Source organism: Scyliorhinus torazame, chromosome 4, assembly GCF_047496885.1.
Source record: "Scyliorhinus torazame isolate Kashiwa2021f chromosome 4, sScyTor2.1, whole genome shotgun sequence".
NCBI classification, from domain to species: Eukaryota; Metazoa; Chordata; class Chondrichthyes; order Carcharhiniformes; family Scyliorhinidae; genus Scyliorhinus; species Scyliorhinus torazame.
In genome coordinates this window covers 181,635,230-181,657,013 of record NC_092710.1, presented here as the reverse complement: position 1 = coordinate 181,657,013, position 21,784 = coordinate 181,635,230, and the positions used below count along the sequence as shown (strand labels likewise).

Below are 21,784 nucleotides of genomic sequence, written 5' to 3'. Positions count from 1 at the left end.
ATAACAACTACCTATACATATACAATAACATCTCTGAGAGTCCGTTCGATTCCTCCCCTTCCCTCCCCTCCCCCTCCCCCCTGGGTTGCTGCTGTTGTCTACTTCTTTTCCATTCCCTCTATCTTTCTGAGGTAATCGACGAACGGTTGCCACCGCCTGGTGAACCCCTGAGCCGAACCCCTTAACACGAACTTAATCCGTTCTAACTTTATAAACCCTGCCATGTCGTTTATCCAGGTCTCCACACCCGGGGGTTTGGCTTCCTTCCACATTAACAATATCCTGCGCCGGGCTACTAGGGACGCAAAGGCCAACACGTCAGCCTCTCTCGCCTCCTGCACTCCCGGCTCTTCTGCAACCCCAAATATAGCCAACCTCCAGCTTGGTTCGACCCGGACCCCCACCACCTTCGAAAGCACCTTTGCCACCCCCACCCAGAACCCCTGTAGTGCCGGGCATGACCAGAACATGTGGGTGTGATTCGCTGGGCCTCTCAAGCATCACGCACACCTATCCTCTACCCCAAAAAATGTACTAAGCCGTGCTCCAGTCATATGCGCCCTGTGTCACACCTTAAATTGTATCAGGCTTAGCCTGGCACACGAGGACGATGAGTTTACCCTACGTAGGGCATCAGCCCACAGCCCCTCCTCAATCTCTTCCCCCAATTCTTCTTCCCATTTCCCTTTCAGCTCATCTACCATGATCTCCCCCTTGTCCCTCATTTCCCTGTATATGTCCGACACCTTACCATCCCCCACCCATGTCTCTGAGATCACTCTATCCTGCACCTCCTGCGTCGGGAGCTGTGGGAATTCCCTCACCTGTTGCCTCGCAAAAGCCCTCAATTGCATGTACCGAAATGCATTCCCTTGGGGCAACCCATATTTTTCCGTCAGCGCTCCCAGACTCGCAAACGTCCCATCTACAAACAGATCTCTCAGTTGTACTACCCCAGCTCTTTGCCATGCTCCAAATCCCCCATCCATTCTCCCCGGAACGAACCAATGATTGTTTCTTATCAGGGACCACACCGAAGCTCCCGTCCCGGGACACCATTTTTAAATGACGAGGCCACCGAAGTGACCCCTGACCTCCCCGAGCCCCCCAGCCCAAACACACTATGGGAGGGTCACAGGCCCTCCCCCGCACTCCCCTCGGCCCTCTCCAGCAACCCCTCAACACCCATGGCCTGGTCGCGCATGAGCAACAAATGCCAGCTTTACACCTTGGCAGTGTCAGTGTGGCATCCTGCCAGTACTCATGTCAGCTGGCAATGCCACCTGGTCACCTTGGCAGTGCCAGGCTGGCACAGAGGTGGCACTGCCAGGGTGCCAGGCTAGCATCGCCAGGGTGCCCAGGTGGTACCAGCAGTGCCAAGGCATCACCTTTCCCAAAGAGCATGCAGCTGGAGGCCTCTGATCCCATGGGAGACCCCCACGAGTGCTGTTCCGTCTGGACCCCGTTTTGGGGACCAGTGCAGAATGACGCTCGCCCAAGGTCTCTGGGGTGAACGGGCTGAATCCCAAAGTCTCGGGAATCTGCACATTAGAGTGAGACTAACTGTCTCGCACTAATATGCAGATTTATCAGAAAGTGATCCTGCCAACAATGGGCGCCATTTACATTGCAATGTCTTGTGAGATCGCATTGGATTTCACGCGGCATTGCAGTCCGGGTAGATTCCAGGAGCAGGGTCTCCGGGCTTTTACTGGCCACGCTGCACCACAGTGAGCTGCTTTTCCGGCACAGCATGGCCATTGGATCATGTCCTTCGAACGTTTCCGTTAAATTGAGCCCACTGGGCAGCACGGTGTCGCAGTGGTTAGCATTGCTGCCTCACGGCGCCGAGGTCCCAGGTTCAATCCTGGCACTGGGTCACTGTCCGTGTGGAGTTTGCACATTCTCCCCGTGTTTGCGTGGGTTTCGCCCCACAACCCAAAGATGTGCAGGGTAGGTGGATTAGCCACTCTAAATTGCCCCTTAATTGGAATAAATGAATTGGGTACCCTAAATTGAAAAAAGAAATTGAGCCCACTGACTTTTTTCTTGCCTACCCACATGATAAAGAGCTTGTACATATAACACTTGTGGTTAATTTCAAAAATGTTACCATACCCTTGACAAAAGATTGCTTTGAAGCATGTTGATTCCTGTCCTATCAGCTAAATGACACAGCCATTTTACATACAGCATGATCTGGAAACATTGTGGTTTGTTGATCAGTTAATCTGTGCTGTCAGTTTAGGGAGGAACATTGGCCAGGATATTCAGAAAATCATTTGCGGATCTTGGATCTTTAATAGTCACTGAACTACTAGAATAGGTACATGAGACTTTGATTTTGTAGCCTCATGTAAAGGACACCATCGCTTACAAAATAACAAGCCTTCGGTTTTGCATTGGAGCATCCAGAATGTGTAAAAGCCCTAACGACAGCTTGACCTAAAAACTTTGATTCGGTAGCAAAAAGTCTACTAATTAAACCAAGCCACGAGGAGATTTAATAATCATTGTTAATATCGTTAAGATCGTTCATGCAGGGAATTGCTCTTCGTACCAATTTATTGCAAATGTTGTGTTTATAGAATAATCAAAAGTTGGGAGATTAAAATTCTAATATTAATCACTATATAGATGGAAACTTGTCCATGAATCCAACACTAAATGTATTCATTATCAAGAAGAAATTCTTAATAAATTTGACTGTCTCAATTTAACTATTAGTCAGGAGAATGAGAATTTAAAGTGAAAAGAGTATTCAATTTAGCATGTTACCAGACCACCACTACAAAGGTCACCTGCATGGAGTGACAAATGGAAGTGCAGCTCTCCAGGATGCAGAAATATAATGGACCATTTTAATCCTCCCTGCCCAACATGAAGGTAACTGAATCTAAGGATCTGAGTACCATTGTGTTTTCTGATTTCCGCTAGACTTTTCCATCTTCCATATTGCTTTTTCCCACATTTATTTGCCTTACTTACCTTTGATAAGCTTTGACTGCTTATCACTGGTGCAGTTCTTATCAGAGTCATTAGATGAAGAAATAGTTGAAAGAAGAAGGGCTTAATTTTCCCAGCCTGTATGCCGATGTGGATCCAGGATGTTGGGGGGTGTTACGTTGGGACAGCTTCCTGATTCACGACAGGGATGTTTCTCATGCGTGGGCAGGGATCAGACCAGCTGCCTGTACCAGGAAAGAAGGCAGCCAATTAAGCTAATTAAGGACACAATTGGGTCTAATTTTGTGGGTGAATGGCCTCACACTGCCTGCAGGGGCTGCCATTTCCATGGAGTCAGCCTCCTTGCAGCAATCTGGGGGCCATTGAAGCCAGAAGCTTTGAGTCCCAATGGGTGGTGGGGGTCAGCTGCAGGCAGGAAAGCCCACGCCCACAGCCTGAACAATGTACTCGGAGGGTTTTCTTTCCTTCACTTATCCCCAAATAATTTTAACTGCATGTATACACAGTTCCCGACTTGTCTCAACAGCGACTACCTCTCCCAATGTGGCTGCTACGCCTCCAGACATCCTGGCCTTCTGATTGGGTAATGTCCCTTCTGATAGGGATGTCCCGGAGGACTGGAGAATAGCCAATGTTGTTCCTCTGTTTAAGAAGGGTAGCAAGGATAATCCAGGGAACTACAGGCCGGTGAGCCTTACTTCAGTGGTAGGGAAATTACTGGAGAGAATTCTTCGAGACAGGATCTACTCCCATTTGGAAGCAAATGGACGTATTAGTGAGAGGCAGCATGGTTTTGTGAAGGGGAGGTCGTGTCTCACTAACTTGATAGGGTTTTTCGAGGAGGTCACTAAGATGATTGATGCAGGTAGGGCAGTGGATGTTGTCTATATGGACTTCAGGAAGGACTTTGACAAGGTCCCTCATGGTAGACTAGTACAAAAGGTGAAGTCACACGGGATCAGGGGTGAGCTGGCAAGGTGGATACAGAACTGGCTAGGTCATAGAAGGCATAGAGTAGCAATGGAAGGATGCTTTTCTAATTGGAGGGGTGTGACCAGTGGTGTTCCACAGGGATCAGTGCTGGGACCTTTGCTCTTTGTAGTATATATAAATGATTTGGAGGAAAATGTAACTGGTCTGATTAGTATGTTTGCAGACGACACAAAGGTTGGTGGAATTGTGGATAGCGATGAGGACTGTCAGAGGATACAGCAGGATTTAGATTGTTTGGAGACTTGGGCGGAGAGATGGCAGATGGAGTTTAATCCGGACAAATGTGAGGTAATGCATTTTGGAAGATCTAATGCAGGTAGGGAATATACAGTGAATGGTAGAACCCTCAAGAGTATTGAAAGTCAAAGAGATCTAGGAGTACAGGTCCACAGGCCATTGAAAGGGGCAACACAGGTGGAGAAGGTAGTCAAGAAGGCATACGGCATGCTTGCCTTCATTGGCCGGGGCATTGAGTATAAGAATTGGCAAGTCATGTTGCAGCTGTATAGAACCTTAGTTAGGCCACACTTGGAGTATAGTGTTCAATTCTGGTCGCCACACTACCAGAAGGATGTGGAGGCTTTAGAGAGGGTGCAGAAGAGATTTACCAGAATGTTGCCTGGTATGGAGGGCATTAGCTATGAGGAGCGGTTGAATAAACTCGGTTTGTTCTCACTGGAACGAAGGAGGTTGAGGGGAGACCTGATAGAGGTCTACAAAATTATGAGGGGCATAGACAGAGTGGATAGTCAGAGGCTTTTCCCCAGGGTAGAGGGGTCAATTACTAGGGGGCATAGGTTTAAGGTGAGAGGGGCAAGGTTTAGAGTAGATGTACGAGGCAAGTTTTTTACGCAGAGGGTAGTGGGTGCCTGGAACTCGCGACCGGAGGAGGTGGTGGAAGCAGGGACGATAGTGACATTTAAGGGGCATCTTGACAAATACATGAATAGGATGGGAATAGAGGGATACGGACCCAGGAAGTGTAGAAGATTGTAGTTTAGTCGGGCAGCATGGTCGGCACGGGCTTGGAGGGCCGAAGGGCCTGTTCCTGTGCTGTACATTTCTTTGTTCTTTGTTGTTGTTTGTAATGGTGGCTAATTAGGAGGCTACCTCCAGGAGGATTGTGCCATCAGTTGCACCAGTGAGTGCGGACTTGGGAGCTGCACGTGGTCTCAGCATTGGGGTTTACAACAAAAGTTAGTTTCTTGGATATATCTGAAGATCAGTGCATCAGACGGCTACAATGCTCCAGGCAGGCCTATGTAGCTTCCTGCAACGGGACCTCTGCCTGTTGGACCAGGAACTATGCTTTGGCAGTGGCTCTCAAAACCACCACAGTGCTTAACTTCTTTACGATTGTGTCTTTCTAGTCTGCTACAAAATTAATTAACCATACCTAACAGGCGATCATACTTAGCTATATTGAGCAATTCCCCATATCCTGTTCGCCCGAGCGAACCAGTACATCATCCTCCCAAACTGACCTCAGCAGTCAACATGAGAAAGCTTTGGGGCTTGCAGCACTGGCTGATTTTCCTCGTGTCCAGGGCATCAGTGACTTTACGCCTGTTGCCATTGTGTACGCTGTGCACTTGGCTCCACCCATAGCAGTTGAGGCCATGCCATTGACAATAGGTTCCCATGTTGTCTCTTGGCCAGACTAATTTGTTTTGTTCTTGTAAATTTGCAGTTCCACTCCGGATGTCATTTTTGTGTTGGGGACAGCACGGTAGCGCAAGTGGATAGCACTGTGGCTTCACAGCGCCAGGGTCCCAGGTTCGATTCCACGCTGGATCACTGTCTGTGCAGAGTCTGCACGTTCTCCCCGTGTCTGCGTGGGTTTCCTCCGGGTGCTCCGGTTTCCTCCCTCAGTCCAAGACGTGCAGGTTAGGTGGATTGGACATGATAAATTGCCCTTAGTGACCAAAAATGTTAGCAAGGGTTATTGGGTTATGGGGATAGGGTGGAAGTGAGGGCTTAAGTTGGTCGGTGCAGACTCGATGGGCCAAATGGCCTCCTTCTGCACTGTATGCTCTATATGTACCCGTGTACGTGCAACACTCAAATACCTGGAGCTCGTCATTGTTGAGTTAGCAGTCAAAATGTTCCACCGTGGGAATGAAGCTAATAAATGTTTGGCAACTGCAACCACAGACAGCAACAATTATCGCAGATAAAATAGATTCTTGAAAATGTCCATGATTTTGATTTCTTCGTGTGCAGCAAGCATACTAACAGTGTGCTTTCTCTAAATATAAATTCTCACATATAGGAATTGTAAAAATATGAAAAAAAGATTCTCCACAAATTTTTCAGATTCTACTTTTTTGCCTCTCCCACATCCATGGACACTAGGTCACAAGTTGGGTTGTGCGCTTGATGGGTGGATGGATTGGTTTATTGTCATGTGTACCGAGGTACAGTGAAAAGTATTTTTCTGCAAGCTGCTCAAACAGATCATTTAGTACATAAAAAGAAAACACAAGGTCCATAATGTAAATACATAGACACTGGCATCGGGTGAAGCATACAGGAGTGTAGTATTAATCAGGTCAGTGACTCAGAAAGTTGGTCTAACAGAATCTGAGCTTAACTTTTGACACCTTTGGATAACAAACACATAATATTTGTGTCATATTTCATTATTTGTTCTGATTCGATCAAAGGTTTAAGATGACCTAAAACCTATTTCCAGTAAGCCATGATTAAATTTTCCAAGTTTGTCTTTGCTGCATAAAAAGGATCCAATCCCTGCCTATTAATAAAGCTACCCAATGCTAATCATTAATCTAATTACATGGTACTATTAATTATTGTTATGTATAATGTACCATTGTTTTCAAAACTATAGATCAGCAAACCTATTATTGAAAGCATATTGTCCTTTTCCCACCAACGAGAATTGATTGTCAATCATGATATTCCAAACGAGTCTTGCATCTTTATTTAACAATGTGCTCCAATCCAGAAATAATGAATCTGCTGAACTTACTTTCTATTTGTGTGTGGAACACAAAAGTGATGTGAAACTTTGAGATCATGTCACAATGTGAAATATAAATGAAACCATACGTGCATATGTATTATAGTTCCTCGGTAATCCTTTATAAAATTTAAACTTATTTTATTTTCATTAGTCTGGGATTTTTATTGTCGTTTTGATTCTTTTTGGTCTTAAGCATAACTTTTTTCTTTTAGTTCAACAAAGTGCGAACCATCACCACTAGATCTAATTCTGTCAAGCAGGGCAAAGACCAGCATTTCCCAGTCCTAATGAATGAAAAGGAAGACATTCTCTGGTGCACTGAAATGGAACGGTATGTTTGTTTTTCTCATTTCAAATCCTATTCCAACTACTGATAGAATGTCAGCATCTCACCATCAATACATAGATCAATTGAGCATAGATGAGGCACGGTTTAATAAAGATCTTCTTTTGTTGGACAGAGCAATCACATGAGAGATGGATCCTCCCTTTGAGTGTATAAAATGAGTCCTAAACAGACCAGGATTTATAAAATGGATAATACCCCCTGTTATTCCCCTTTGTATTATATATCATGCATTGTCTTTTTACTATGACCAAAATTATTTTTAAACTGACTTTATCCACATTTATGCAATATTTGCCTCATTTGCTTCGACTAGTTATCGAGCAATTTCCAAAATCCTGAACTTTGGCACATTCACATACAGCTCATAGATTATAAGGTGCACCATTGTGGTCAGTCCAGTCATATGACCTAGGAGCCATAGTTAGCATGTATATTCTGTTTGATATTTGAATATCTCCAGTAAATATTTCAAACCAACATTATATAAGGAAATCAGCCCACTGAGCTGACTGTGCATGTTGTTGATCATAACAGCTTTTTGAATTGGATTTCAATCTGCCTGAATTTGTTCAGTATATTGGTGGAAAATTGGTCAGGGAGATCTACTGCCTTATCTCCATCCCAAGCTAAATTTTCATTCCACTAACCAAGAAGCAAAGACTACAAGAAGTGGACAGTAGAGCGCTGGAGCCAGGCACAATGATTAGTTCCTCTGCTTTCAGCCTGCTGATCCCAAGACTGCAAGGAAGGAGCGACAGTTCCCAGGGCAGCAACAAAAGGCCAAGGCATGCCCCATTTGGAAGGAGTGAGTCCAGCCGCGAGCACTTCTTTCTTCCCTGAGGATCCAATAGAGGTGCAGCCCAGTCCAAATATTAAAACAAAAATCACCCTTTCCGTCTTTGGGATGCTTCTATTCCCTTAAATTTGGCCACCTTTCCTTTAATGATGCAAGGAAGACCTACAGGAAGATAACTTCATGATCATGGTGGAGTGAAGGTAGCAAGCAGGTGTCCCATCACACTATTGTTGTAGCACACGATGAGATATCTAGCTCTTTAACTTTTGAATCACAATTTCCCTCCTAATTCCCTTAATGTGCTTGTTTCCCATGTGTGTTCCTATATCCTTTTTAAATACCTAAATTAACTCATTTATGGTATTTTGATGCATTTCACATTCTCACAATCTTGTTTCAGAAATTACCAGATCTTACTGCTGCTCTCGAGATTAACCAGCTAACAATTTGTTCCAACTGCATTACAGTCAATTTCTTCCAATGCACTTCATAGTTAGTCTTGTTAAAAGTACAAAATCTGAATTGTTAAGAGCGCAACTTAACAGAAATGTAACAGAGTCCTTTGTCGAACGCGTTTGGCCAGGTGTTTCCCAGTGTGGAGATCAGTATTAACCGGCGCTCGTTCAGGGTCTCCGAGGGGCGGGTGTTAGATCCACATAATAGAAACATAGAAAATAGAAGCAGGAGGAGGTGGGTGTAATTCTCCTATTTTGAGACTAAATGCGGCAGCACCTTTCCCGCTAGCCAGAATGGCGGGATCTCACGCCAGACTCTGTGCTTGGAACCTCATTAATTATGGACAGGTGAGTTTGAAAGCCCTGGCACGATATTTAAATACCAGTGCAACACACTGACATCAGTCTCTCCAGCCCACCTGTTTTCACCAGACCATGCAGGATGTCAGCAACCCAGAGGGAAAAGGGCAGCAACCTCAAGAAGAAATCTGTTCCTTGATCCAACCATCCTCCCCCGAGTCCATCACCTGTGAGGTACACATGCTCAGTTGGACCATTACCCACTGCATCTGTTGTTTTTGTGTATCCTCTTCCAGTAAATAATGTGAAATCTCTTTGACCCCTTGTTTGTGAACTTTCGTGCATGCAGGCTTGTCGGGGCCCAGTTTCCCTCCCCTCGGTCTTCCCTTTGCCTTCCATTGTTCGTCTTTGTCGGCCAGGTTTTTGCCCCTCTGCCTGTCATTGTGAACCCTCACCTTTGCTTCCCAACTCCTTGTACACCCCTTCTTCCACATTGCCCCCCTTGTCTTCATCAGGCCACACACCCATCCGTCCGCACCTCGCACTCCACACCCAGTCAAACTGCTAATTTACACCTTTAGGAAATATTGCATTTGCAATTTCTAATGCAATCAGTAAGTTGCAGCCATTAATATCACTACTTTATTGGTAACTTAGCTTATCCTCTGACCTTTGACACGTACCCGGTAGTTCATTTTCACCTGGCAAATGCTTTAGGTTCCATAAAAATCACCATGGGTTAATTGAGGTTTTGTAACTGTTGGATTCTTTCTGAGAAAGACATTGTGGCTGGGCTTACTATAACATTATACCCATGATTTCTGCTCACGCTTTCAGGATTTTCTGCATCAGGAACATCATCAATACTCATATTCAAATAGCTTTTTCTTGAACCTTCCCCTTGTACTTTTCAAAAGGGGCTCCACATCTAGCTCTGCAGCTAATTATTTTACAGGTGTTAGTGGTGCCTTTTCATAATCATTTGCATAATAATCAGTTAAGTTTCTTTTTATTATTCGTTCATGGGATGTGGGTGTCACTGGCTGGGTCAGCATTTATTGCCTATCCCGGAGGGCATTTAAGAGTCAGCCACATTGCTGTGGATCTGGAGTCACATGTAGGCCAGGCCAGGTAAAGACGACAGGTTTCCTTCCCTAAAGGACATTAGTGAACCAGATGGGTTTTTACGACAATCGACAGTGGTTTCATGCTCATCTTAAGATGTTTTTATTGAATTCAAATGTCACCATCTGCTATGGTGGGATTGAACCTGGGTCCCCAGAGCATGACTCTGGGTCTCTGGATTACTAGTCCAGCAGCAATACTACTACGCCACTGTTAATTTGTGACGCTACTCATCAGTGAAACTATGCTACACAGTTTGACAGAGGCACACAGCATAGTTTTGCTGGCAGCATTTGTTCTGAGTAAGATATCATAGCAGAAACTCAAATGAACTAAAAAGTTGCAATCTTCTAGTTATGATATAAGAGTTTGCAGAAACTGGCATTTCGGAAAGTTCATAAAAAGCATCTCGGGTTAAAATAATTAAATGAATCTAATAGCTCTGAGACATTCTAATCTTCACTCCCATCGGGTCATGCATAAAGACTTTGAGGTGAAACATTTAACATTTATTTTCCGTATATACGATCACACAGTAAAGGCAGAAAACAAAGCATATATGTGTTGGACAGTTCCAAAAAATGACGTTGATTCCAGACCACCTCCGCAGTTTTGTAAGTCCAACTTGTGTTCTCTTCTGAAATCAAGTACAATATCATACAATCCATTTCCAATAGTGTCAAAACTCGTTTATAGCTCAGAAAATGCTCCTTAACTGAAATATCTTCGACAACTAAAAATTTGATTGTCAACAAATGTTGCTCAGTATGAGTTGCTTCTGGAGTACAGTCTAAAATAAGGCTGAAATAGTTGGCTTCTTTAAGATTATTTAATATATATTTGTGAACTGCATTCCCAGCAAATTAATTATTTCATTCTGGACATTTGTTTGGATGGGTTAAGGCATCCTTAAATATTGTTAGCTAATATGAAGTTAAATAGCACTAACTAATATTGTAATGTAGTATCATGTAGGGAGGCACGGTGGCACAGTGGTAGCATTGCTGCCTCACAGCGCCAGAGATCCGGGTTCAATTCTTTTTTTTTTCTTTATTAAATTTAGAGTACCCATTTTGTTTCCAATTAAGTGGCAATTTAGCGTGGCCAATCCACCTACCCTGTACATCTTTGGGTTGTGGGGGCGAAAGCCATGCAAACACGGGGAGAATGTGTAAACTCCACACGGACAGTGACCCAGAGCCAGGATCGAACCTGGGACCTTGGCGCCGTGAGGCAGCAGGTCTACCCACTGTGCCACCGTGTTGCCCTCGGGTTCAATTCTGACCTCGGGTGACTGTCGATGTGAAGTTTGCACGTTCTCCCCGTGTCTGCGTGGGTTTCCTCTGGGTGCTCTGGTTTTCTCCCATAGTCCAAAGATGTGCATGTTAGGTGGATTGGCCATGCTAAATTGCCCCTTAATGTCCAGGGATGTGCAGTTTAGGTTATGGGATTAAGGGGTTAGGTAGGGGTGGAAATTGTAAATGTGGAGTGTTTATTCGAAGGGTTGGTGCAAACCCGATGGGCTGAATGGCCTCCTTCTGCACTGTAGGTATTCTATATTTAAGTAATTCAATTTTCCAGTTTTTATTTTTATTCATTTATTTATTTCTTGCTCCACCTCTCCATTTATTAAACATCCCTCAGCAAACTACGCCTAGGCAACCACCCGGTTAGCCAAACCTTGAGCCAGCCCTGCGTGCAGTATTGCAATGAAGAAATTGGAAAAGAGGGATGTTGTAATGAAACTGCCTTGCTTGGCCCAGTTATCAATGAGGAATTGGAGGTTCCATGCCTGTCATCATGGAGTAGGCAGAAGATGATGTCAGATTTGAGGGCAGCCAAATTGAGTAGCAGACAAGTCTTTACAATTGAAAAAGTCAAAACGGCATGTACAGCTGTTGGTGCTGCCCATTGCACATTTCTTGAATGTTTTGCACAATGAACATCATGTCTGTGGTGCCATTCAATGGGTGAAAACTGTGCTATGACTCTGGAATTTCCTCGGTCACTGGACGGAGGTGGTTGAGGGGGACCTTTGCAGTGATCGTCTCTGTTACAGACAGCGGGAGTCTCCTCTGCAGTTACTGCAATTGGACTTGTTTCCCTTCTTGACTATAGTCACGATCACAGCATCCCTGAGATCCCCTGGCCTGTGCTATTTTTCTCCAGATTAAGGATATGAGGTTGTGAGGCCATGCCAGGAGTGCATCTCCAACATGTTTTGGAATTTCAGCAGGGATTCTGCTCCAGGGGGTTTGTTGCTTTTTAGCTGTCAAATGGCTTTTTCCACTTAGTTCCGGACCTGCATTGTGCCAAAACCAAGCTAGATGGGGTATTGAGGAATGGAGTTCAGCACATTCAAGTCTGACAAACAGAGGGTGGGATTCTCCGGTTCCTCAGCCATGTGTTTCTCGGTGGCACACCATTTGCCGGTGGCAGGATTCTCTCTTCCCGCACTTATCAATGGGATCTCCCAATGATATCACCTCCACGCCGTCAGGAAACCTGCGGGCAGACGCACATTGTCAGCAGAAAAAAAGAATCCCAATGGCCGGAGAATTTAGGTGAAGTGTTCTTCAAAACATTCTCTCCAAAAAGCACTGACAAATACTGTCCATAATGAGTTCCTCTACATACTTGTCTCTCAGTGGGTTGAGTCCTTGACTGCTTGGGATATAGATGATCGGAACAGCGCTGAAGAAAGCATGCATGTCATTGGTGTCTGCGAGTTGCTGGATCTCCCGCGCTATTCTGACAGACCATTTGTTCTTTTTGTTGAGGGATTTGTGCTGTGCTGCTGACTTCAGCCATCTGTAGGACTATTCCTTTTCTCTTGAGTAGTTGTGAAGTTTCCGATCAATGAAAGCTTTGTACAAATGATCATTTAGGTCCTGTATCTATTTGTCGTTTCATCAAATTAGTCACCATATTTCCTGCTGGAAATACCAAGGGATTCTTTGCGGGTGCTTGTTAAGATAGACTTTTGGGTCAACCAGGTACTATGGGGCACACTGTAGCTCCTGGTGGCTGGAGGTTGGCAGTGACGGGTGACTGGGAAGAGCCGTCTTTGACGGATCTTTGAGACCTTTGGTGTTAATTTACTTGCAGACTTGCTCCTGCCACTGTTTGGGGGCCAGGCTGATGCAATTGGTAGATCAGATAAGGTGAAGGTTGGTCCAGCAGTCGTCAGTACCTGTCAGGGCATTGGTGATGTGGACACCTCTGCAGTCCCTTGTTTGAACAATGAAGTAATCAAACAAGTGGCATTGTTTGGACCATGGGTGTTGCCATAAAGTCTTATGTTTGTTTCACTCGTAAAATTGGGTGTTAGTTATGACAAGGTCATGTTCTAGACAATTCATCAGGAGGAGGACTCCACTGGAGATATCCTTCCTTACCTATCTTGGAGAGATTTGTGTCCTTCCCGACTCTGGCATTGAAATCTCGGAGGATCAGTTTGTCGCTTGTTGGGCTACAGATTTTCAAGGTCAGCGTAGAATCCCTCTTTAATCTCATCTGCTGTCTCAAATCTCAGAATATGTACCCTGATGACAGTGCAGTGCTGATTCCTCATTAGGAAGAGCCAGCAAGTCATGGGCATTTGCTTATCCCACAGAGAGAATCGCTGAGGTACCAGACAAGCTCACCCCAAGGAGGCGTTGTTCTTCTTCTGGACCACCTTTCCAGAAAAAAGGTGTACCCACCACCTCATTCTTTTAGCTGGCCTTCTCTGGCACATCATGTCTCTCTTAGGGTGGCAATGTGAAATGAAAATCGCTTATTGTCACGAGTAGGCTTCATTGAAGTTACTGTGAAAAGCTATGTTGACATCAGGATGCCTCAGACATCAGGATGCCTCAGTCACAAGCTAGGATGTTGATGCAGCATTTATTCTGCTACTGTTGAGGTTGTCCGTGAGGGCCCTGACATTCCAGGTCCTAAACTTTATTTTAATGAGTGGAAGATGCCTATGCATAATGTTTTTTTTTAACAAACAATTCTATTGAGGTATTTTTTGGCATTGTAAACAGTTACAGATAACAGAAATGTGCAAACATAGAACAATACAGCGCAGTACAGGCCCTTCGGCCCACGATGTTGCACCGAAACAAAAGCCATCTAACGTACACTATACCATTATCATCCATATATTTATCCAATAAACTTTTAAATGCCCTCAATGTTGGCGAGTTCACGACTGTGAAACATCAATATAAAACCAATACTTCAATCAAACCATACTGCACATGCCCGCTCCTCTCCCCTAGACACTACCTGCCTATTTATCCCTCCTACCCTACTCTAATCACCCCCGCCCCCCCCCCCCCACCCCCCCCCCCCCCTCCACCGCTGACGTTCACTATCCCGCGAAGAAGTCGATGAATGGTTGCCACCTTCAGGCGAACCCCAGTACAGATCCCCTCAAGGCGAACTTAATTTTTTCCATACCCAGAAAACTTGACATGTCCGAAAGCCATAGTTCTGTCTTCGGGGGTTTTGAGTCCCTCCATGCCAGCAGTATTCGCCGCCGGGCTATTAGGAAAGCAAAGGCCAGAACATCTGCCTCTTTCTCCCCCTGGACTCCCGGGTCTTCCGAAACCCCGAAAATTGCCACCCCTGGACTCATCACCACCCTTGTTTTCAGCACCCGGGACATGACCCCCGCAAATCCCTCCCAGTACCCCCTAAGCTTAGGACATGCCCAAAACATGTGAACATGGTTCGCTGGTCCTCCCGTGCATTTAGCGCACTTGTCCTCTACCCCAAAGAATTTGCTCATCCGAGCTACCGTCATGTGGGCCCGGTGAACGACCTTAAATTGAATCAGGCCGAGCCTGGCACATGTAGCGGTTGAGTTTACCCTACTCAGGGCTTCCGCCCACAGCCAGTCCTCCATCTCCCCGCCAAACTCCTCCTCCCATTTGAGTTTCAGTTCCTCCGTCTGGGACTCTTCTCCCTTCATGAGCACCTTGTAGATATCCGAGATTCTACCCTCTCCTCCATCTACTCTAGAGACTATTCTGCCCTGGATCCCAATCGGCAGGAGACGTGGGAAGGATGGGACCTGTCTGCGTACAAAGTCCCGCATCTGTAAGTACCTTAAGTCATTTCCCCCTTACCAGCCCAAATTTCTCCTCCAAGCCCCTCAAACTCGCAAAGCTCCCCTCCAGGAACATATCACCCACCCTCCCCACCCCCGCCCGCCGCCATGTTCGAAACCCTCCAGCCATGTTCCCGGGGGCGAATCGATGGTTATCACATATTGGAGCTCAGACAGACCCCCCCCCCCCCTACATGCCTCCTCCACTGGCCCCATATCCGCAGGGCTACCGGGCTGGTGGAGTACCTGGCCGGTAACAGCGGTAGGGGAGCTGTGACCAGGGCTGCCAAACTGGTGCCCCTGCACGAAGCCGCCTCCACTTGCTCCCAGATAGACCCCGTACCCACCATCCACTTCCTTATCATGGCTATGTTAGCTGCCCAGTAGTAGTTGATCAGACTCGGCAATGCCAGTCCCCCCTCGCTGCAGCTCCTTTCAAGCATCGCCTTCTTCACCCGCGGGGATTTTCCAGCCCTGACAAAGCTCATGATGATTTTGCCAGTCCTTTTGAAGAAGGACCATGGGATAAAGATCGGGAGGCACTGGAAGATGAACAGAACTCTAAGGAGGATTGTCATCTTTACAGTCTGCACCCTCCCCGCCAGTGACAGCGGGAGTGCATCCCACCACCACCCTCGTCAAATGTAACTTATGCAAGTCCTTGTCCCGCTTCAGTATCAGCGAGATGGTGGCTTGCGACATCGTCGGTGGCAGGGTCCCTCTGTCCCTTGCTTCATTAAAAACCCTTGTCAGGACCGGTCCCACTATCTCCGAGAACTTCTTGTAAAACTCTACTGGGTATCCATCCGGTCCCGGGGCTTTCCCCGACTGCATGGCCTTTAGGCCCCCCAATACCTCCTCCGCTCTAATCGGGGCCCCCAGCCCGTCCACTAGTCCCCTGCCTACTTTTGGGAAGGTTAGTCCATCCAGGAACCTTTTCATCTCCTCCGGCTCTTCCGGGGGTTCTGAGGTGTACAGCTTACTATAGAAGTCCCGAAATACCTTATTCAGTCCTGCCGGGTCCTCCACTCTGCTCCCCTCCCCATCAACCACTCTACTTATTTACCTGGCCGCCTCCCTCTTCCTGAGTTGCTGTGCTAGCAATCTACTGGCTTTCTCCCCATGCTCATACACCACTCCCCTCACCTTCCTAAGTTGTTCCACGGCCCTACTCGTGGATAGTACCCCCAGTTCCGCCTGCAATCTCCGTCTCTCCCTGAGTAGGTCCTCCCCCGGGGACCCCGCATGCTCCTCGTCTATCCGGTGAATTTCCCTAACCAATCTGTCCATTTCTGCTCTGTCCGCCCTGACCCTGTGGGCCTGAATTGAGATCAGCTCCCCCCTCACTACTGTCTTCAGCGCCTCCCACAGGGTCGCTGCTGAAACCTCCCCCGTATCATTCACCTGCAAGTAATTTTGCATACACTTCCGAAGTCTCTCACATATCCCCTCCTCCGACAACAGTCCTACGTCTAACCTCCATTGCGGGCGTTGGTAATTCGCCCCCCCCGACCCGCAGGTCCACCCAGTGCGGGGCATGGTCCGAGATAGTGATTGCCGAGTATTCCGTATTCTTTACCTCCCCTACACAGTCCCTGCTCACGATAAAAAAGTCAATCCTAGAATATACTTTATGAACATGCGAATAAAACGAGTAGCCCCTTCCTGTCGGCTGTCTGGCTCTCCATGGGTCCGCAGCCCCCATTTGCTCCATGAACCCTTTCAGCTCCCTTGCCATTGCTGGGAGTCTGCCCGTACTGGGACATGACCCGTCCAGCCCCGGGTCAAGGACCGTATTAAAGCCCCCCCCCCATTATCAACTTACGTGAGTCTAGGTCCGGGATCTTCCCCAGCACTCTTCTGATAAAGTCAACGTCGTCCCAGTTCAGCACATATATGTTCACCAGCACCACTCTTCTCCCCTCCAGCTTGCCCCTTACCATAAGGAATCTGCCCCCGCCGTCTGCGACTACGCCCTCCGCCTCAAATTGAACCCGCTTATTGATCATAATTGCTACTCCCCTGGACTTAAAATCCAAGTCCGAGTGGAAGACCTGCCCTTCCTTAGCCGAGTCTGGTCAGACACTTTCAGATGTGTCTCCTGCAACATAATTACGTCCGCCTTTAGAGCCTGCAAATGCGCCAACACACGTGCCCTTTTAGTCCCCTGACATTCCAGCTGATCAGCCTGGTTGGGGGGCCCACCCCCCCCCCACCCCCCGCCGGTCAGCCATAACCTTTCTTGGGCCCGCCCCCGGCCCATGCGCCATGCCATTCCTGGCTCACCTCTTGGCTGCCTCCACCACCAACCTCCTTTCCATTACCTACTTCAGATCCCCCCCCCCACGTCAGCAAAATAACTCCCCCCCGCCACCCCCCCCCCCCAGCAACATCCCCCGATAACCCCACCCCTGCCATTCATTGGTTGTATTCTCCCCCCCCCCCCCCCCCCACCTGACTCCCTTGACTAGCCAGTCTGCTAGCCCGGTGACACATCGCTCCGGCGCCCCCTTGTCTAACTTCCATTGTTTCCCCGACCTCATCTGCCCACTCCCCAGCACACCTTCCCCCACTCCGACCCACTGGAGCAGTCTCACTAAGATGGGAAAGATCAAACAAGATGTAAACATCAAACAGCACCGCGAGGCTGCTCCAGGTACAATACAGTTCCAGCTATTTGCACAGAAAAGTGTTAACCCACGTCCCTTTCTGAGCACTGAAAAAATATATATATATAACACCGCAATAACCCAGTACCCGTACATCCCCCATCCGAAACAAACATAAAAACCATAGACATAAATGAAATAAAAGCCCCCAACCAACATCTTTAATCCCCCTTGCTGACCGGCCACCCTTTTGTTACAATACAGGCTCTAGCACACTCAGAGAGCCCAGCAAAAGGTACCCACCACAACAGAAGAAAAAAAAAGGAGAGAAAAAAAAAACAACAGAAAAAAGGAGAAGGATCATTCGAATGGGAGCAAAAACTTCCCACAAGAAATACACCACAAGGCACCTTTAAAGCAGTAAACAGTCGACCTACAGTCCAGGCACAGTAGGCGTCCCTTCAAACAGTAATTCTCGGACCCTAGCTTGTGTCCGTGGGTCCTTTTTTCGAGACCAGCCCCTCATCCCTCACAAAGTCCATCGCTTCTTCGGGCTCGGAGAAGTAGTGGTGTTGGCCATGATGCGTAATCCAAAGACGGGCCGGGAAGAGCAGACCAAACTTCACATGCTTTTTGAACAACACCTCCTTAACTTGTTTAAAGGCTGCTCACCACCTGGCCACCTCCTGGCTTAGGTCCTGGTAAATGCGAAGGACACTGTTATTCCACGTGCTGCTCTTAGCCCACTGCAACACCCGCTCCTTCTCCACAAACCTGTGGAACCTAATCACCATCGGAGGGTGGGGGGGGCCCCGGACGCACCTGTCTCGTCTGTACTCTGTGTGCCCCCTCCAGCTCCGGCGGTCGGGGAAATGGATCAGCCCCCATCAGCTGCATCAACAGGTCCGCCACGAACGCTGTGGCATCAGCTCCCTCCGCCCCCTCAGGGAGGCCGATGATCCTCAGATTTTGTCTACGGGCTCTATTTTCAAGCTCCTCTACTCTGTCCAGTAGTCTTCTCTGTCTCTCCTTCAACCCATCGACTTCTAGCGCAGCCATCGTCTGCGTGTCCGCCTGCTCCTCCACCGCCTCCCCCAGCTCCTTAACCTTTTCGTCCTGGGCATCCAATCTCTGGTTCAGCTGATCCACTGCCTTCTGAAGTGGGTCCAAGTTATCCCGCTTCAACGACTCAAAACTGCTCTTTATCACCTGCAGCATGTTGTCCAGCGCCTGCTGGATCACCGGGTCCGAGGTCCGTAGGTCCGCCATCTTTGCTCCCGGGTCAGCTCCCCTGCACCTTGCCTTTGTCCCTTCCTCTCCCGTTTGCGCTGCTTTCTGCTCTCCCGCAGTTCCATGCAGCTCTGCTCGCTCCTCAGCACCTCCGTGGCCGTCTTTCCAGCGCTCCACAGTCCCGCAAAACCGGGGAACCAGGTCCTCAAATCCCGCCGGAGTGAGAGCCACCGAATGTGAGGCTCACTCACTCATCGCCGCCACCGGAAGTACGCATAATATTTTTTTAACTACGATTGCCACATGGTCTCAGCGAGCAGGGCCTTGATCCAGTGGCAAGGTGGTTCCAAGGGAATTGGAGGCCAGGCTCTGCTGTGAGACATCAGCACATTCTGTGCATGTTCTTGTGCAATATATTATATCAAAAATAGCTTTATCACTTGTTGGTGCAACAATGTATTGCTCCAGGAGACTGTTATGAAAAACATTCCACAAATTAATTTTCTCGACTAGCTTTGCTAGTTTGATTTGTCCAGTCTAGATGATGATTAAAGTTCCCCACAAATATTTCATTGCTTTTATTACAACTTCCAATAATTTATTGTATTGAGCTCTATCCCATTTTCGGAGGTGTAATCTTTCGGAAAGTAGAAGAGTGCTGCTCCTCACTCTACAGCATTCCCAACAGCCACACACAATTAAGTCACCACCTCTGCAAATATCAAATTAGAAGTTGCTCCACCCCAAATACTTACTCCTCCCTCTCCGGCAGTGACACCAGTGCATAGTTACTGTGTGTAGAGTGAATGCCTCGGGCAGCCTCATGCTGAGCATCTATATGCAAAATTATGAACTAACTGCGCATAAATCTTTCCTCATCAATCAGAAGTCTGGGCTGTGAACTGTATAGGGTGGCTAGTAACAAGTTCAGAGTGTTTACCCAGTGACTACAAATTGATTATCAGAGGAAATTGAAGCACATCCAAAACTAGATGATGTAAAAGCAACCAACCTGCTAACAGAGGTAGAAGAAGGATTTGCAGAGATCATGGAGAGGTAGAATCATCAATATACACACAGAAGCTGACCCCCGCCGGGTCGGAGAATCGCCGGGGGCTGGCGTGAATCCCGCCCCCGCCGGTTGCCGAAGTCTCCGGCACCAGAGATTCGGCGGGGGCGGGAATCGCGCCGCGCCGGTTGGCGGCCCCCCCCCGCTCGATTCTCCAGCCCGAATGGGCCGAAGTCCCGCCGCTAAAATGCCTGTCCCGCCGGCGTAAATTAAACCACCTACCTTACCGGCGGGACAAGGCGGCGCGGGCGGGCTCCGGGGTCCTGGGGGGGGCACGGGGCGATCTGGCCCCGGGGGGGGTGCCCCCACGGTGGCCTGGCCCGCGATCGGGACCCACCGATCCGCGGGCGGGCCTGTGCCGTGGAGGCACTCTTTCCCTTCCGCCTCCGCCATGGTGGAGACCGTGGCGGAGGCAGAAGAGACTCCCTCCACTGCGCATGCGTGGGAATGCCGTCAGCGGCCGCTGACACTCCCACGCATGCGCCGCCCGGAGATGTTATTTCCGCGCCAGCTGGCGGGGCACCAAAGGCCTTTTCCGCCAGCTGGCGGGGCGGAAATTCATTCGGCGCCGACCTAGCCCCTCAAGGTTGGGGCTCGGCCCCCAAAGATGCGGAGCATTCTGCACCTTTGGGGCGGTGCGATGCCCGTCTGATTTGCGCCGTTTTGGGCGCCAGTCGGCGGACATCGCGCCGTTTCCGGAGAATTTCGCCCCATGTCTTTGGATGTTGTTGCCAAGACATGTTGGTGGAGACTTCCGGGTGCGGCGATGACCAGCTGAGTCGCACGTTTCGGCAGCTCCCGGTGGAACGGACTTTTGGGCTCTTGATAGGAGCCCCAACGGTAATTTTAACGGCTAAAAACACCGTGCGGTAAACCAGAAGGGAATTCCCCCTGGACACGGATGGAAAAAGGAGAGGAAAGTGGCCGGATTGCAGCGGATCCTTTGGAACAGCGGCAAGGAAGGCAAGCAAAAACCAAGATGGCGTCGGAAGGTGGCAGTTTCACATGGGGCCCTGAACAACAAGAGTTCTTGAAATGCTGCATGGAAGAGATAAAAAAGGAAATGAAGAAAGAGCTGTTGGCCCCGATACTACAGGCGATTGAAGGGCTAAAGGAGGAACAAAAGACCCAGGAGCAGGAGCTTCGGGTCGTGAAGGCGAAGGCAGCCGAGAATGAGGACGATATACAGGGCCTGGTGGTGAAGACGGAGATACAGGAGGCACATCAGAAACGATGTGTGGAGAGGTTGGAGGCACTGGAAAACAACGCTAGGAGGAACAACCTGAGGATTCTTGGTCTTCCTGAAGGTGTGGAGGGTGCGGACGTCGGGGCATATGTGAGCACGATGCTGCACTCGTTAATGGGAGCGGAGGCCCCGGCGGGTCCGTTGGAGGTGGAGGGAGCATACCGAGTTATGGCGCGAGGACCGAGAGCAGGAGAAACTCCCAGAGCCATAGTGGTGAGATTCCTCCGTTTTAAGGATAGAGAAATGGTCCTTAGATGGGCGAAGAAAACTCGGAGCAGTAAATGGGAGAACGCGGTGATCCGCGTTTATCAAGACTGGAGTGCGCTAGGGCAGCACGGTGGCACAGTGGTTAGCATTGCTGCCTATGACGCTGAGGACCCGGGTTCGAATCCCGGCCCTGGGTCACTGTTCGTCTGGAGTTTGCACATTCTCCCCGTGTCTGCGTGGGTTTCACCCCCACAACCCAAAGATGTGCAGGTTAGGTGGATTGGCCACGCTAAATTGCCCCTTAATTGGAAAAAATAATTGGGCACTCTAAATTTTAAAAAAAAAAAAAAA

At 48.3% G+C, this 21,784-nt stretch overlaps 1 protein-coding gene across 11 annotated transcripts in view; it reads left to right on the top strand.

Moving 5' to 3' along the window:
* The window catches only part of dnmt3ab (DNA (cytosine-5-)-methyltransferase 3 alpha b), an 846,991-nt gene that overhangs the window by 812,239 nt on the left and 12,968 nt on the right, over positions 1-21,784 (top strand). For all 11 annotated transcript variants that reach the window (XM_072498950.1, XM_072498942.1, XM_072498948.1 and 8 more), the window contains one exon: positions 7,159-7,277. In XM_072498950.1, coding sequence (XP_072355051.1) covers positions 7,159-7,277 — 119 coding nt within the window. The remainder of the gene's footprint in view (positions 1-7,158; positions 7,278-21,784) is intronic.